The sequence below is a fragment of the Gnatocerus cornutus genome, chromosome 2, assembly GCF_029298725.1.
Source record: "Gnatocerus cornutus isolate USDA-ARS CGAHR chromosome 2, icGnaCorn1.1, whole genome shotgun sequence".
Taxonomy (NCBI): Eukaryota; Metazoa; Arthropoda; class Insecta; order Coleoptera; family Tenebrionidae; genus Gnatocerus; species Gnatocerus cornutus.
Window position 1 is genome coordinate 11163878 of NC_142234.1, and position 13049 is coordinate 11176926.

At 33.6% G+C, this 13049-nt stretch overlaps 5 protein-coding genes across 10 annotated transcripts in view; 2 read left to right on the plus strand and 3 right to left on the minus strand.

Moving 5' to 3' along the window:
* The first annotated feature begins 52 nt into the window (after positions 1-52).
* LOC148178975 (delta(3,5)-Delta(2,4)-dienoyl-CoA isomerase, mitochondrial) lies at positions 53-2289 on the plus strand. Its single transcript, XM_088030076.1, has 7 exons — positions 53-311; positions 369-513; positions 1073-1161; positions 1217-1461; positions 1586-1749; positions 1803-1929; positions 2140-2289. Exons 1-7 carry the CDS (start codon positions 251-253, stop codon positions 2236-2238), a joined length of 930 nt encoding a protein of 309 aa, XP_087886202.1. The 5' UTR covers positions 53-250; the 3' UTR covers positions 2239-2289.
* On the minus strand, positions 1935-4973 carry LOC148178976 (dynein regulatory complex protein 8). 4 transcript variants are annotated; one of them, XM_088030079.1, is made up of 5 exons: positions 4772-4973; positions 3034-3961; positions 2747-2984; positions 2487-2697; positions 1935-2439 (listed from the first exon to the last, which is right to left on the minus strand). In XM_088030079.1, exons 2-5 carry the CDS (start codon positions 3059-3061, stop codon positions 2305-2307), a joined length of 612 nt encoding a protein of 203 aa, XP_087886205.1. In that variant the 5' UTR covers positions 3062-3961; positions 4772-4973; the 3' UTR covers positions 1935-2304. The 4 variants fall into 4 exon arrangements, with proteins under 4 accessions (XP_087886205.1, XP_087886207.1, XP_087886203.1 ...); XM_088030081.1 differs by having other exon boundaries at positions 1935-2034; positions 3034-4008; XM_088030077.1 differs by having other exon boundaries at positions 3034-4008.
* A 452-nt stretch (positions 4974-5425) lies between these two features.
* Positions 5426-7778, minus strand: LOC148178977 (protein GPR107). Its single transcript, XM_088029298.1, has 6 exons — positions 7384-7778; positions 7224-7334; positions 7028-7173; positions 6811-6979; positions 5824-6764; positions 5426-5772 (listed from the first exon to the last, which is right to left on the minus strand). The coding sequence occupies exons 1-6, from the start codon at positions 7462-7464 to the stop codon at positions 5625-5627; spliced, it is 1596 nt and encodes a 531-aa protein (XP_087885424.1). The 5' UTR covers positions 7465-7778; the 3' UTR covers positions 5426-5624.
* Positions 7779-7800: 22 nt separating this feature from the next.
* On the plus strand, positions 7801-9164 carry LOC148178978 (tRNA-queuosine alpha-mannosyltransferase). 3 transcript variants are annotated; one of them, XM_088029301.1, is made up of 5 exons: positions 7801-8014; positions 8074-8146; positions 8198-8350; positions 8401-8874; positions 8923-9164. In XM_088029301.1, the coding sequence occupies exons 1-5, from the start codon at positions 7927-7929 to the stop codon at positions 9158-9160; spliced, it is 1026 nt and encodes a 341-aa protein (XP_087885427.1). In that variant the 5' UTR covers positions 7801-7926; the 3' UTR covers positions 9161-9164. The 3 variants fall into 3 exon arrangements, with proteins under 3 accessions (XP_087885427.1, XP_087885426.1, XP_087885428.1); XM_088029300.1 differs by having other exon boundaries at positions 7802-8014; positions 8074-8350; XM_088029302.1 differs by having other exon boundaries at positions 7927-8018; positions 8074-8350.
* The window catches only part of LOC148178979 (putative G protein-coupled receptor B0563.6), a 48621-nt gene continuing 44720 nt past the window's right edge, over positions 9149-13049 (minus strand). Inside the window, exons 3-4 of the mRNA XM_088029299.1 lie at positions 11788-12473; positions 9149-9970 (exon numbers count right to left, since the gene is read on the minus strand). Coding sequence (XP_087885425.1) covers positions 9773-9970; positions 11788-12473 — 884 coding nt within the window. The 3' untranslated portion in view covers positions 9149-9772. The remainder of the gene's footprint in view (positions 9971-11787; positions 12474-13049) is intronic.

A 13049-nucleotide genomic window follows, 5' to 3' on the forward strand; every position in this document is an offset into this window, starting at 1 on the left:
TTAATTTGCATTTAATAATCAATAAATTACTGAATTTGAGGTTTATTACACATTTAAAATCTAAAGTTCTTTTTATTCTTTCCTTTTTCGCTATGTCGCATAATTATTTACTGTTTTCATTCAAGAATTGAGGTTATGTTGAAGACAAAAATGTCACTCTAAAGGTCAATGTTCAATTAAATTGATACTAGAAAATATCATACAAAGTTCAGAAGTCCTTCAATTGTTGTTTTTTATACACCAAGATCTAATGTTGCCGACTTTGTTTTCAAACGCTACTTTTGGGGTCTTAACGTCGCATCTAAGAAGAGGTGAGTTGAAAAGAAAACATTCATCTAGGTATTTATTAATAACAAACTGAAATTTAGGTGGCAACAAACTTCTAAACGTAGTAAAAATGTCCACTCAATCAAACTATGAAACATTGTCTGTAAAAGTACCTCAAGAATATGTTTATCATGTGGAACTTAACCGACCAAAGCAATTAAATGCAATGAATAACACAATGTGGTTGTAAGTGATAATTCTATTTGTAGTCCCGTCAGAAAAGCAAATGAAATCGAAATAATTCCGAAAGCTTTTTGTCAATTGTGCATACAATAATAATAATTGAATTATGTGATCAAAATTACAAAAATTCTGCAAAATTGAAACAGTGCAACACTATTTGTTTTATATATAATTCATTAAATTTGTAGCTTATTTGCCGTCCAGAACATTATGAATTAGTAATTAGTAAATTGCAACAATTTATTTAATAGAACAGTAAAGGTTCCAATTTTATGCCCTGATGCTTACAAAAAAACTGCAAATTTAACAGAACATAAATAACGATTGTTTTTACTGCATAAAATGTGTATTTGTTTTCGTAATTTTATTTACACAGTTAATTTAAGTTTAATGTTTTTAAGTACATAACTTCCAGACCTCATAATATGATGCTGCAAATTAGGTTTTATTGTCCTTTTTATTTGTTGTTTGAAATGAAATGAAAATTTTAAAACTTTTGGTGACCGGGCTATTATATTTAATTGTAGCTATGTTTAAGAATTATTCTTCATGTTCTTTAAAGGGAAATTGGAAAATGTTTTAAGAACCTAAGTGAAGATGAAAATTGCAGAGTTATTGTTTTATCAGCTGCAGGGAAAATATTTACTGCAGGTAATTAACTATTTTTGTTCTTATTTTGATTATTATCTTTTTTAAATTACTTTAGGGTTAGATTTTAAAGATGCTATGGAAGCTGGCTCTGAGCTTGGCGGACATGACGATGTGGCAAGAAAAGCAAAAGTTCTTTTGAAAAAGATTCAAACTTATCAAAAATCATTGTCTTCTTTGGAAATTTGTAAAAAACCAATTTTGGCTGCTGTACATTCAGCTTGCGTTGGTGGAGGAATTGACCTTATTTCTGCAGCTGACATAAGGTATTGCACCAAAGATGCATGGTTTCAAGTCAAAGAAGTAGGTATACTGAATATACAGAATGTAGGGGGAAATAATTGTAGGTTTTAAAAATGCATGTCAAATTTCACTTTTATTTTTTTAGTCATAAAATTAATATATTCGAACTCTCATGTTCTTTTAGGTAGATATTGGTATGGCAGCTGATGTGGGTACTCTTCAGCGCTTACCAAAAATTGTTGGTTCTGATAGTTTGGTGAGGGAGCTGTGTTATACAGCTAGAAAAGTTGATGCTGCTGAAGCCTTAAGTTCAGGATTAGTTTCACGCGTTTTTGAGGATAAAGAAGGGTTTGAATTTTATTGAAAATAAGATCCATTTTCATTGCTTCAATTCCTTTTAGATTAATTGAGGGAGCTATGAACATCGCCACCGACATTGCTAAGAAGAGTCCTGTCGCTGTGCAGACAACTAAAATAAGTTTGGTATACTCAAGGGATCATACGGTTCAGGAAGGATTAGATCACATTGTAAGTCCTCTTGTAATTTTTATTTTAAATCTTTAAATAAAATCGTCTACACTTTGTGAAAATTGCATGTAATGTCCTTCAAATATATCTTGCTGACTAGTCAAGCTGAAAAAAAAATCAGGAAATTATTACAACTCTTTTTGTAATTGTCTGTCATGCATTAAAGCTTAAAATTTGAAACATAATTTTTATATTGTCTTTCTATTCCAGGCTACGTGGAATCAACTCATGCTGCAAAGTGAAGATTTTATCAACGCAGTTGTTGGTCAAGCGACAAAACAAAAAGACACCGTTTTCTCAAAATTGTAATAAATAAACGCGCGACTTTTTTATCAAGAAAATAAATAAGCTTAAAAGCAACATGCACTCTGTTTTCTAAGTGTCAGTCACAGCCACATCTTGCAAAAATTCTGAAAGTCTACGAGGTGGGGGTGGAGGAGGAGGCGGCGGATTTTCTTCAAGAACTCTATCAGCTAACTTATATATGTCTTTTTCGCCTTCAGGTGCGTGCTAAGAAAATAGTGATAGTGCGTTAGTGTTGTACACATAAAAGTTACCATCAACTGATTGATATAGTACTCGTAAGGAACGGTTTGGGTATGTGGATCTATAGCTATTTCTAGCATTTCATCAAGCTCGTCCTGAGTAAATGGTTCACCATCCTGGGTCATCAGTGTAGAAACATGCTCTTTTGTCAAGAATCCTTTACCTTCTGAATCGAGAACTTGAAAAGCTTCTAGAAGTTGGGCTGGACTCGCAGGTTGGTATCTTAAAGTACCATTTTTAACTTTTTATAATGAGAAACGAAGCGACTTACTTATGTTCCATGATGATTTGTGAAATATATGGTAAAAAATTTGATAGATGGACATTACCAGGTGATTCGGGGTTTTCAACAGCCATTAGAATTTCCTGGATTTCGGCTTCAGTGGGGCAACAACCCAAAGCTCTTACTATTGTTGCGACTTCTCGTGCATCAACTGTTTTGTTACCTGCATGGTCGAATACTTCGAAGGCGTCTGCTATTCGGCGCTCCAGATCATTATTGATCGGTACTAAAACATTTTTCGTATTTGAGAAAACCTTTTATGTGAAAGATATCACCAGAAACTTCTTCGTCATCGTCCTCCATTTAATTTGGAATTTGGAAATGAAGGTCTGACAGGAAATCAATCAAAGGGATTACAATCGAACAAACTGAAGGTAACTTGGCAACGTTCAGATCCCCAGAATCTCTTCGTTTTACATAAAGGTTTGTTGGAAACAAAAACAACTGTCAATGTATTTTTTAATTACGTAAAAACTTGTTTAAAAAAAGTCCTAGAAGTTTTCTTTAGCACACATTCACACGTTAATTTAAATTCTAAATCCCGTTTCTCTTTAACACGCAGACAGTGATAGATTCCATCTACCCGTCTTTTGGTCAAAGTCGTTTGATCGATAACTTCCCCATCTTCTGAATCTTTAAGCAAACAGAAAAAGTCAACATCATCGTCCAGACATCCACTGAATGGTTTCATGTAAAACACAATTTTTTGCTCATCGAAATCCGTTTCGAAATGTAGAAAAAACAATTCCTTCCCACACTTAATCAAATTTGTCGAATATCGATCGTTGAGAGGAAACCGAAAATAAACCTTCTCGAAAAAATTCATCGGATGTTTCGTTCTGAAGTGGTTTAATTGTTGACTGCCCGTGCCTTCATAATCGTCACAAAAACGGCACTTAATTTTTTTTGCTTGACATGTAATTTCATGTTTTCTGATGTTGTCGAAGGCTAGCAACTTTTTACACCCTTCGTAGCGGTTGATACATGGAAATAAATGGTTTACGTAGCCAAAAATTGCGTAAGGGATGTTTACTTGTTCGATTAGATCAACGACTGAATCACATTGGAAGAGACAGTCGGAAGTGATGTTTACTTTTTTATGGCATCTTCCGCAAATGTTTCCTCCATCTGGGTGGACTGTGATGGGGCTCACGGTTAAATATTTGTCACAGAGACGGCATGTGTGGGCTTCTAGAACTTTATCTGGAATAATCGACGGAAGGGAAATGTTATTTGTCGAAGACATTTGGCTGTAAAAAAAATTAAATTAACTTTATGTGTTTTAATTGTAATTATTCATTAAACATATTATTTTGAGTATCAAAATAATTAGGTAATATTGTTAAAATAAACATTCCGATACCTTTGATAAGCAACACAAAAACTTACGCAATTACGTAAAATAAAAAAATGCTAATAAAACTCTTTAAAATTGTAGACCATCTTCACTTGAATAAAAACTAATTTGAATAAAACGAAAATCTGACTTGAAACGTTCAGTCAAAAATTTAAATTCTTTTGTGTAAAATAATCGATTGAATGCAAATGTAACAAAATAATAAATCACCTTAATCCTCAAATTAAAACCTCTTTGAATATAATCACATAAAGATGACCTCAGACAATGAACTATTCGATATTGACAAATTGCGGACTAACATTAGACTGCACTTTATAAACGGTCTAAACATTACTACTGTTTGAAATAAACTTTCACCTAATGTTCTAACTTCTAGCGCGTTGACTGGTTATATCCAGCAAACACTACATTTTCTTTGTTACGATTTTAAGTTCCGGGTAAACAATAAGATAGTAAATTAAACATTTCAATAACGTTTTTAATAATGTGGAAATATAAATATTTGTATCTACCGTATATGTTTTTTTATGCATATGGTTTCAAGTAATTTGTATAAATTAATAAATGGACGCTAACTGATATAAATAATACTATTTGATTACAACAATTTAATTATGATGTAACAAATTTGTACAGAAATGTATCCTACTTACTTATGGAGATAAACCGCAGACAAACATAAAATTGCACTGATCGCTGCCAACAGTTTAGGTAGACAGGCTGAAATAATTATTTTTCTATTCAACAATATATTTATCAAGATAAGAAAGGTTAACTGTATTTTTGTAATTTATCTGTACGTCGGACAAAGAACAGCTCTTAAAGAATGTCGAGTTGACTTGAGTAGTGGTAAATCATGTTGTTTCCTCAATACTTCTGGAGGACACAAATTATTTATGCAAATATTGACTTTTGATAAACGAACAAAAGTAACCGCTTATAATTATGTTATTGCCCTTATCCGGTCTGAAAAAAGGGTAAAATCGTTGTTTTCAATGTTGAACAAAGAATGTTTTTACGTGGGTTTTACATTAAATTAAAATTTCAAAATAAAATTGTGTGTTTAATTTTCGTGGCGAGTTAATGATCTTGAAAAGTTTAAACGCAAATAATCGAATAAAAAATTGATAAAACCTTGAAAATAACAGGTTTTCTAGCTTGAAAAAATTGAATTTGAAACAAAGAGGATTTATTGATCGGGTGATAAAATTTATGAATTTTTCTTTTTTGTTATTTAATAAGAGTTATATCGGCAGAGGCGTTTAATTAATAAAAAACTGTTGACGGACATGCTGAAAAAAAGGAAATAAATTTTTAAGTCGAATTTATTAATTTTTCGATACACATATTTCATTGAAAATCCAGGTAATAAATAAGACGAAATGCGTTCAATCCTGCATGAGTAGCCTAACCAAAAATTATGTGCATAAAAATGACAAGCTAAAACACTATCACAGTAGGACAAAGAAGTTACAATGTTAAAGCTTCATTTTTAGCTTTAAAACCTTAGTCATATTCATGACTACTTTCAGATTGACCCAACAATGCATCCTTTTCTTCTTCAGTTACTTCTGTCAAAGTAGATTGCAGTGGCACTTTGGTAATTCTGGAGTTAACTCTGCTTAAACCTTCAGTAGCTCCCGATTCCGTAAGTCTGAAAAAAGTAATTAAGCAAATCCATTTAACAGTTCACTACTAATCCTACACTTTATCCATTTCGTCGTCGTCGTCATCGTCGTCGCTGAGGGCATAGTAAGGATTATGAGCTGCTGGTCGGAATTTATAAGCAGTGAGTACGAAGAAGACGTACGTTGCCATTTCTCTCAACATCTCATCTAACCATCCATATTGGAATGGGACTGTGATTTTCAGTATTACCACAATGATTCTAGTGGCGTAGATGTAACAAACAATCATAACATAGAAATGTCTGAACAATTTCAGCTTTCTTAAATTCATAGCAGCTTTGCCGTCAGTTTGAGACGCTTCTTGCAAGTGGCGGATTGACCAAACCACAGGGAATAAAATACAAGCGCAACATAAAAGTTCTACTAAAACAAAGACGTTGCGCCAAGCCACATGCTCGCGAGCTCCTTCTTCACTTTCTTCCAAAATTATTTCAGCAACGTTGGCTAGAACTTGCAGAGGAATTACCACCATGAAGAGACGTTTATCTCTTGGTGACAAAACGTGTTTTATGAAGGTCCATCCAGTGCCTACTAATATTAAAACAACAAAAAGCAGTGCTCCTTTGAGTAAGTGTGCAACATAGAAAAGCACAGCCCAAGTAGCTAGATGGACACCCAGCCTCTCAATATAATGGTAATTTACTCCATGGAAAGCCAAAGAAATGGCTTTTAAAAATACCAAAGCAGCCATCATGTAATGGATTTTAAAAACTGGTTGTCTGGATTGGCGTAGGAGAAAAACCCAAAACATTCCAGAAAGGAGAAATAGTACAGCCATCATGGAGTACAAGGCTGGGAGTGGCATTTCACCCGCAGAGAGATAACTGCTGATATTTTGTTCAGTTATTTCAATTGTGAAGTCTACAGAGACTTCAGTCCCAGGGTGGTAGTTGGGACAACTGTGAAAATATAAATTGTAGAGACCCTCCTCAGCAGATGTGGCAACAGAGAGAACAAACTAAAAACACTTTTTAATAAATGCAATAAAAATATTCAATTCTTACAGTAGCGTTGTAGTAAGTGTTTCCATCAATTACTGCAGACGTGATGTCAAAGTCTAAACTGCTGCAATGATCATCTTGATTTTGCCTTGGAACTGACATTACAGGTGGAACATCATTCTTGGTTTTGTAAATATGCACAGGTTGTTGGTCCTCACATTTAATTTTTAATCTACAAAACTCATTAGTGAATTTGAATCGATTTTTTCATGCTACTAACTTTTTGGTTTTAAGCTCAAGAATAAAATAGATGATAGCTTCATTAGCTGCTTTGCTAATAGGTTCTTGCAAAATGCAACGATCTGGATGGCTATCCAAGTAGGGATTCATTGCATCACTCACGGTACGATCTAAGCTAAAGCCAAACTATTTCTTCATTAGTTTGTGTTTTCTTTACCCTACAAATATGCACTTACCACAGCAGATTCATTTTCAGGCGATGCTCTAAAATTCTTTAGCTGAACATTTAATATACCTCCTTTGTAGAAACCAAAGGTACTTAAAGCTATGTATTTTCGTCCATCGTTCTAAAATCACATGTTTACTTCAACAATATTGGATGCTTTACCTACTCACAGTGATATCCAATTTGTGTATTCGACCTAAGCTAAACACACAACACGATAACAACAACAAAACTTTGTAAATAAATGCCATTTTCTAACGCGAAAGATTTGTCAATTAGGTGTAACTAAAAATTGTTCATATTCAAAACGGTGATGTTAGATTGCGAGGTATGTTTTAAGAAGTACACAGAGATTTCTTAACACACCAACAAACGCACATTGTATTTCCCTCCTTGAAATGTGTGTTGAGCAAAACAAAAATTCGTGGAATTTCCATGAAAAACGAAAAAAGAACCACACGCGTCAAAAATTTACATTGACATCTGATAAGAATTTGACGTTTGGGAAATTTGTAATGACACTACGCAAGATAAACATCCAACATGTAATAATGATTTTCCCCTAAATGGTGCTTTTAATCAATGATGAAACTAGTGCTTTTTCCAGCTGAAAGTTACCACATTGAATATCGCACAATCTGACAGATTTGTCAAAAAGGTAACCAAACTTTTTCAAGTGTCATACTGAATTTTGTTTATCTGAAAAAGTCATTATGCATCAACAAAAAACTCCAAAAGTAATTTTCATAGAGCCTTTTTACGGTGGTTCTCATAAGGTACTAATAGATACGCTTCTGGCAAGTAGGTATGATTTGTTTTTTTACAAAAAACTGTTTATAATGGAAGAAAATCTTCCGCAGATGTGGATGATTACCAAGTCGTTACCCTTCCAGCTAAAAAATGGCATTGGAGGGCACGTTGTGGCGCTTTAATGTTATACAATTTAATATCAGATGTGAGATTTACTCAAGTACTGTTTTGCAGTTCAGTTTTAAATTTAACAGAGCTCTTAGGTCTTAGACCAGATCTTCAGAGATTAAAGAAAGTTGTTTATTTCCATGAGAACCAACTAATATACCCCGTTCAAGAAATAAAAAAGCGAGACATTCAGTACTCTTACAACCAAATAACAACATGGTGAATTAAGATACATATTTTTATTTCCATAAAATTACACATTGTTTTAGCCTGGCAGCAGACATTATCTTGTTTAACTCTAATTTTAACAGAGACTCGTTTTTGGAGAATATCAAAAAAGTTATCAACATACTCCCTGACATGAAACCAAAAGATTTAAAAGCTATAATAGAAAGTAAATCACAAGTTCTCTACTTTCCAGTAGTGTTTCCACAGCTCAGTTTAAATGAGAAGACGTCAGTTTTACACATAGTGTGGCCTCATAGATGGGAATTTGACAAAGGACCTGAGGATTTTTTTAACGTTTTATTTAAGCTTAAGAAAGATAAACTTCCTTTCAAGCTATCAGTTTTGGGGGAATCTTTTACTGACAATCCTAGCATTTTTACCTTAGCCAAAGACACGTTAAGAGATGAAATATTAAATTTTGGTTACATAAACAGTAAGCGAGAGTATTATACTATATTGGAGTCGGCTCATGTTGTTGTTTCTACCACAAAACATGAATTTTTTGGAGTCGCAATGTAAGAAAAACCACTTGTTATATGGAGGTAATTAAAAAGAAATTTTAGGTTGGAAGCAGTGTATTGTGGTTGCTACCCTTTGGCCCCAGACGCTTTGGTTTATCCCGAATTATATCCAACAGAGTGTTTATTTAAAAATCTCGATGATTTGTATAAGAAATTGAAAGATTTCTGTCGCGAACCTTCTGCAGCTGTTGATGCCAGGAAGAAAATGAACATTGACTTTACCAAATATTCTAAAAATACAGTTGTGACGAATTTCCTAAAGATAATAAACTATTTATGATGTGTGGGATAATATTTTATTAAAAAGTTTATTATAAGATAACAGAAGTTGTTATAAATAGTACATCACACTTGAGCTTAGACATTATGCAGAGACACTGTAAAATCTGACATGCAAAATTGCAACATTGGTCGTTTTAACTTTTTTTTCAATCGAGGCATCCTGTTGCATTTTTGCGTTTAGTATACATCTATGGCCTACATAGGTAATTTTGACTTTGGAAAAACCCGTTTAGTTTTGGAATTTTAAGTACATGGGCAGTGACTGTTGAGTAAAACTCTTCAACCTGATGCCCTCATATCACAGCTGCTTTTCTGAATAGTTGAGACCTGACGTTCACACTCACAGACAGCAGTATTAACACAGATTTTTACTTCTTGTAGTAAAAAATCGGTATATACAAAAATATGCTTAAAAACATTACATGTCGAGGTCTCTTCTCTTCAACAATCATTTCGGAATGCACGATGCCATAAGTACTACAATTTCTTTAGGCCAATTATTTCGGCAGTTTTTTATAGTCATGGTTTTTAAATAGCACCAGGAGTAAAAATAATTGATCTCGTTTATTTTCGGCTAGACCAACGTTGCCATTGGTCTACTGGACTTGTATCAAACACTGCGTGGATGTGTTATGGTCGTGGTGGCTGTTGGGGGTGGAGGTTTAACTATTCCTCTTGCTGGGGTTCCCCCGGACAATCGCAAAGTTCGCAGTAGAGTGTTCCGGAAATCTTCAGAAAATAAACAGTAGATGTAAAACGTGATAGAGTAGTTTGTTATCTCGAGAAGATTGGCGATTGCACGAAATACCTGAAACAAAAATAATTTCGAGTAAATTCGCCTGGGGAGGTTAATATTTAATGGCAACAGATGGAATTTTGGTTGTGAACTCTATTTATTTAACATGGGATTCCTGTCACTTAAATTTCAATTACGTAGTCGAAAATTTATTCATTTTACTAAAGATCCATTAGTGACACGTTGCGATTTCCACTTTGCTCATTTAGTTATTTCGGGTCTATGGATCGTAATCGAACTTCTGAAATGGGAGTATGCCATTATTAATGAACGGGTTGTCGCTACGAATTGTTAGGATTAATCTTCATTTTATTGCTTTTATAAAATAAATTAAATAATTCTATATCAATTAAACCAGAATTAATATTGTAGTAGAGCGCTGCACTATGTCCATATATTTTTAGAATTGTAATTAATGTGTAAGCTCTGTGAAATTTCACCTGCAATGTAAATAAATATTGATGTAAGACTTATACGTAAATATATACCTAAACTTTTGAATCAACGGATATTTATTTAATATCTAAAACGAGCTGTGAAATATTTAGGAAAGACTTAAATCATATTTTTGTTTTTTTTTGTGTCATTATCTTTGTTAAATTCTATTTATAGAATACTTGTTTGTTGAATAAACACATTTAAAATTTTCCATTTGACTATGGCTTCATATAAATAAAGTATGGAAATTTGGTATATTCTGGATTGAAGCTGACATATGAGTTTTAATAATAATTATTCCCTTTCATTAGAATAGACCTCAAAATTGCTCGGTTCTAGGAACATTGAATGCAAGGAGCTAATTGAATTACAAACGGGAAGCTCACTGATATTGGTCTAACAGACAGAAATAACTACATTTGAATGAAAGTTTTTCCTAGTTAATAATTTATAATCAGCAATATTAATTCACTGGTTTTAAATATTCTTTAAAGATTTGTTTAATGATTCAGCTTTCAGCTTAAACAAATATTTGAAAAATGAATGAAATTTTAACATTGATTTAATCGAAAAGAATCCTGTGGACGTTGGTTTTCTCAAAAATTGTTTGTATAAAAGGCTTTTACAGTGACTTGTCTTGATTAGTACGATTTCAGTTCAAAATTATATCATAGAATAATTCATGAATGCTTGAAAGCTACCCTTTTATTATTTTTTATCAAAAGCTCTGCGGATGAAATAGATAACAAAAACACCACAGGCGAACATCCTATTTGCATATTTATTAATGAAATATTGTCTCTGGTTGCGACTTTAAATTATTATGCTACGTATTATTTTACCGCACAGAGCGTTTAAAAAACAGGCAATAATCAAATTTTCACAGACGCAAAATGAAACTGTATTCAAGTGCATAAATTGAAATTTTTACGGTATGGCGCTCGAGCGCCTTTATGAAAAAAAGTAAAAAACGAAATTTAATACACAGACCAATTAGCGCTACTCTTGAAAAGCATTTTTGAATTTTAAAGCAATCTGAATCTAATAAATGCAACACTGATTGACTTAAACATGATTTGCGGCGAGTCCTCCCTACTGGTAAGGCAAAGAGCGACTTTATTAGGGTTTTACATAATACATAAACAACGAAATTTGATAAGGTATTCATACAATAGGAGGAAAATCCGCAAAATCAACGTGTTGTTCTTGATGTAATATTTGACCTCTAGGCACACGTTTCTTTGTCTTCTTGTATAAAAACAAGATTTGTTTTTTGTGGGTTAATAGATAATATTGAATTTCTTAATTAAGCAACGTGACTGAACGAATATGTCGAACCACTTTTTTCAGATAACTGGGTAAATAGTTTTTTGTAGAAAAATGTCACTCACCTGATACGGATATTTGGTTAAATTATTCTGAGACAGTGTTACGTTAAGTATAACCATCGGAGTAATGCAAACCAGAAACAAAATGCTTGTTGACCCCAGCAAGAGCACCAGTCGTCGCTCTTCGGCGAATTTTCGCGGATCCTCTTCTCCTGAAGCCGTTCTGCTTAACGTCATTCTTCTCCTTTTTTCACAAGATCTTCGATATACAATCAAGATCCTTAAATTCAAAGCAGCCAACAAAATAATCGGCACAACTTTGAAGATGAATTCAAGCAGCACCTTGTATACGCTATATAAAGGATGTTCTACCAGAGCTGTAAGTTCTTGTCTTTGATAGATAATGATGCTGTCGGGTGATAAACGGCACATGTTGACTTTGCTCCGGAAGGCAACAGGGAAGTACAAGATGAACGTGACGATGGGAATAAGAGCTACGGCTCGTCGTGGAGAGCCCAAGATAGGGCGTGCATGTCCTGGATGGCACACGCTGACATAACGTTCTAAGGTGAGGGCTAGCAACATTAGGACACCCACACCCAAGCAGCCGTTCCCAAGAAATAGCTCCAGATGTGCAAAGTAAAACGCTGAAAGGGGTTGCTCCCAATGACCCTGTTCACGGTGGACCAGCACTCTCCAAGCGAATGGTAGAGCAAACAGGATGGCCAACAAAGCTGCTGCCGAATAGCCTGCAATAAGACATTCACTTTATTGGACATAAAGCGATTTTTGCTAGTTTGTGGATGGACTCAAGTGGGTCATATTCGACGCAGTCGAATTGTCATTGTGAGGTGTTTGGGATTTTTTTGGGGTGCTGTGAGAATCATTTTGATAACAAGAAAACAGATATAATGGTGCGTCGACTAGTTTTATTTGTGTTTTTAATTAAAAATTTAATTTTTAAATAAGGCGTACTTAAGTAGAATGACTATCTGGTTTAGCTCCCTTTTCTAAAATAGGTTTTGTAATGCGGCAAAATCTAAAATCATCAATCAAATTTAGTGGCTGTTAAACTTGGAAAATGTCTGTTTACTATGGATATGTCATTGTACAGAACGTTTTTATGAGACTTTAAAATCAAAACTTGTAGATAAGATTGCTTTACTATTCGTTATATGAAAAACTTGATGGAGTTTTAACGATTAGTGCTTGTCGATAAATTCAGACAAAGTAACTTTATTACTAATTTGCTTGTAATAACGTGTAACTGAACTTTTTGAACAGTCATTGCTTCATACGTATCTGTCATTTTGATTAAAACATTG

Coding starts and splice junctions, on each gene's coding strand:
- LOC148178975 (XM_088030076.1), top strand. CDS start 251: ATGTTGCCGACTTTGTTTTCAAACGCTACTTTTGGGGTCTTAACGTCG. Junction 312..368: donor AACGTCGCATCTAAGAAGAG/GTGAGTTGAAAA, acceptor ACTGAAATTTAG/GTGGCAACAAACTTCTAAAC. Junction 514..1,072: donor ATGAATAACACAATGTGGTT/GTAAGTGATAAT, acceptor TGTTCTTTAAAG/GGAAATTGGAAAATGTTTTA.
- LOC148178976 (XM_088030079.1), bottom strand. CDS start 3,061: ATGGAGGACGATGACGAAGAAGTTTCTG. Junction 2,985..3,033: donor CGATGACGAAGAAGTTTCTG/GTGATATCTTTC, acceptor AAAATGTTTTAG/TACCGATCAATAATGATCTG. Junction 2,698..2,746: donor CAAATCATCATGGAACATAA/GTAAGTCGCTTC, acceptor TGGTACTTTAAG/ATACCAACCTGCGAGTCCAG.
- LOC148178977 (XM_088029298.1), bottom strand. CDS start 7,464: ATGGCATTTATTTACAAAGTTTTGTTGTTGTTATCGTGTTGTGTGTTT. Junction 7,335..7,383: donor TACACAAATTGGATATCACT/GTGAGTAGGTAA, acceptor ATGTGATTTTAG/AACGATGGACGAAAATACAT. Junction 6,765..6,810: donor ACACTTACTACAACGCTACT/GTAAGAATTGAA, acceptor AAGTGTTTTTAG/TTTGTTCTCTCTGTTGCCAC.
- LOC148178978 (XM_088029300.1), top strand. CDS start 7,927: ATGCATCAACAAAAAACTCCAAAAGTAATTTTCATAGAGCCTTTTTAC. Junction 8,015..8,073: donor AATAGATACGCTTCTGGCAA/GTAGGTATGATT, acceptor AATCTTCCGCAG/ATGTGGATGATTACCAAGTC. Junction 8,875..8,922: donor GAATTTTTTGGAGTCGCAAT/GTAAGAAAAACC, acceptor AAGAAATTTTAG/GTTGGAAGCAGTGTATTGTG.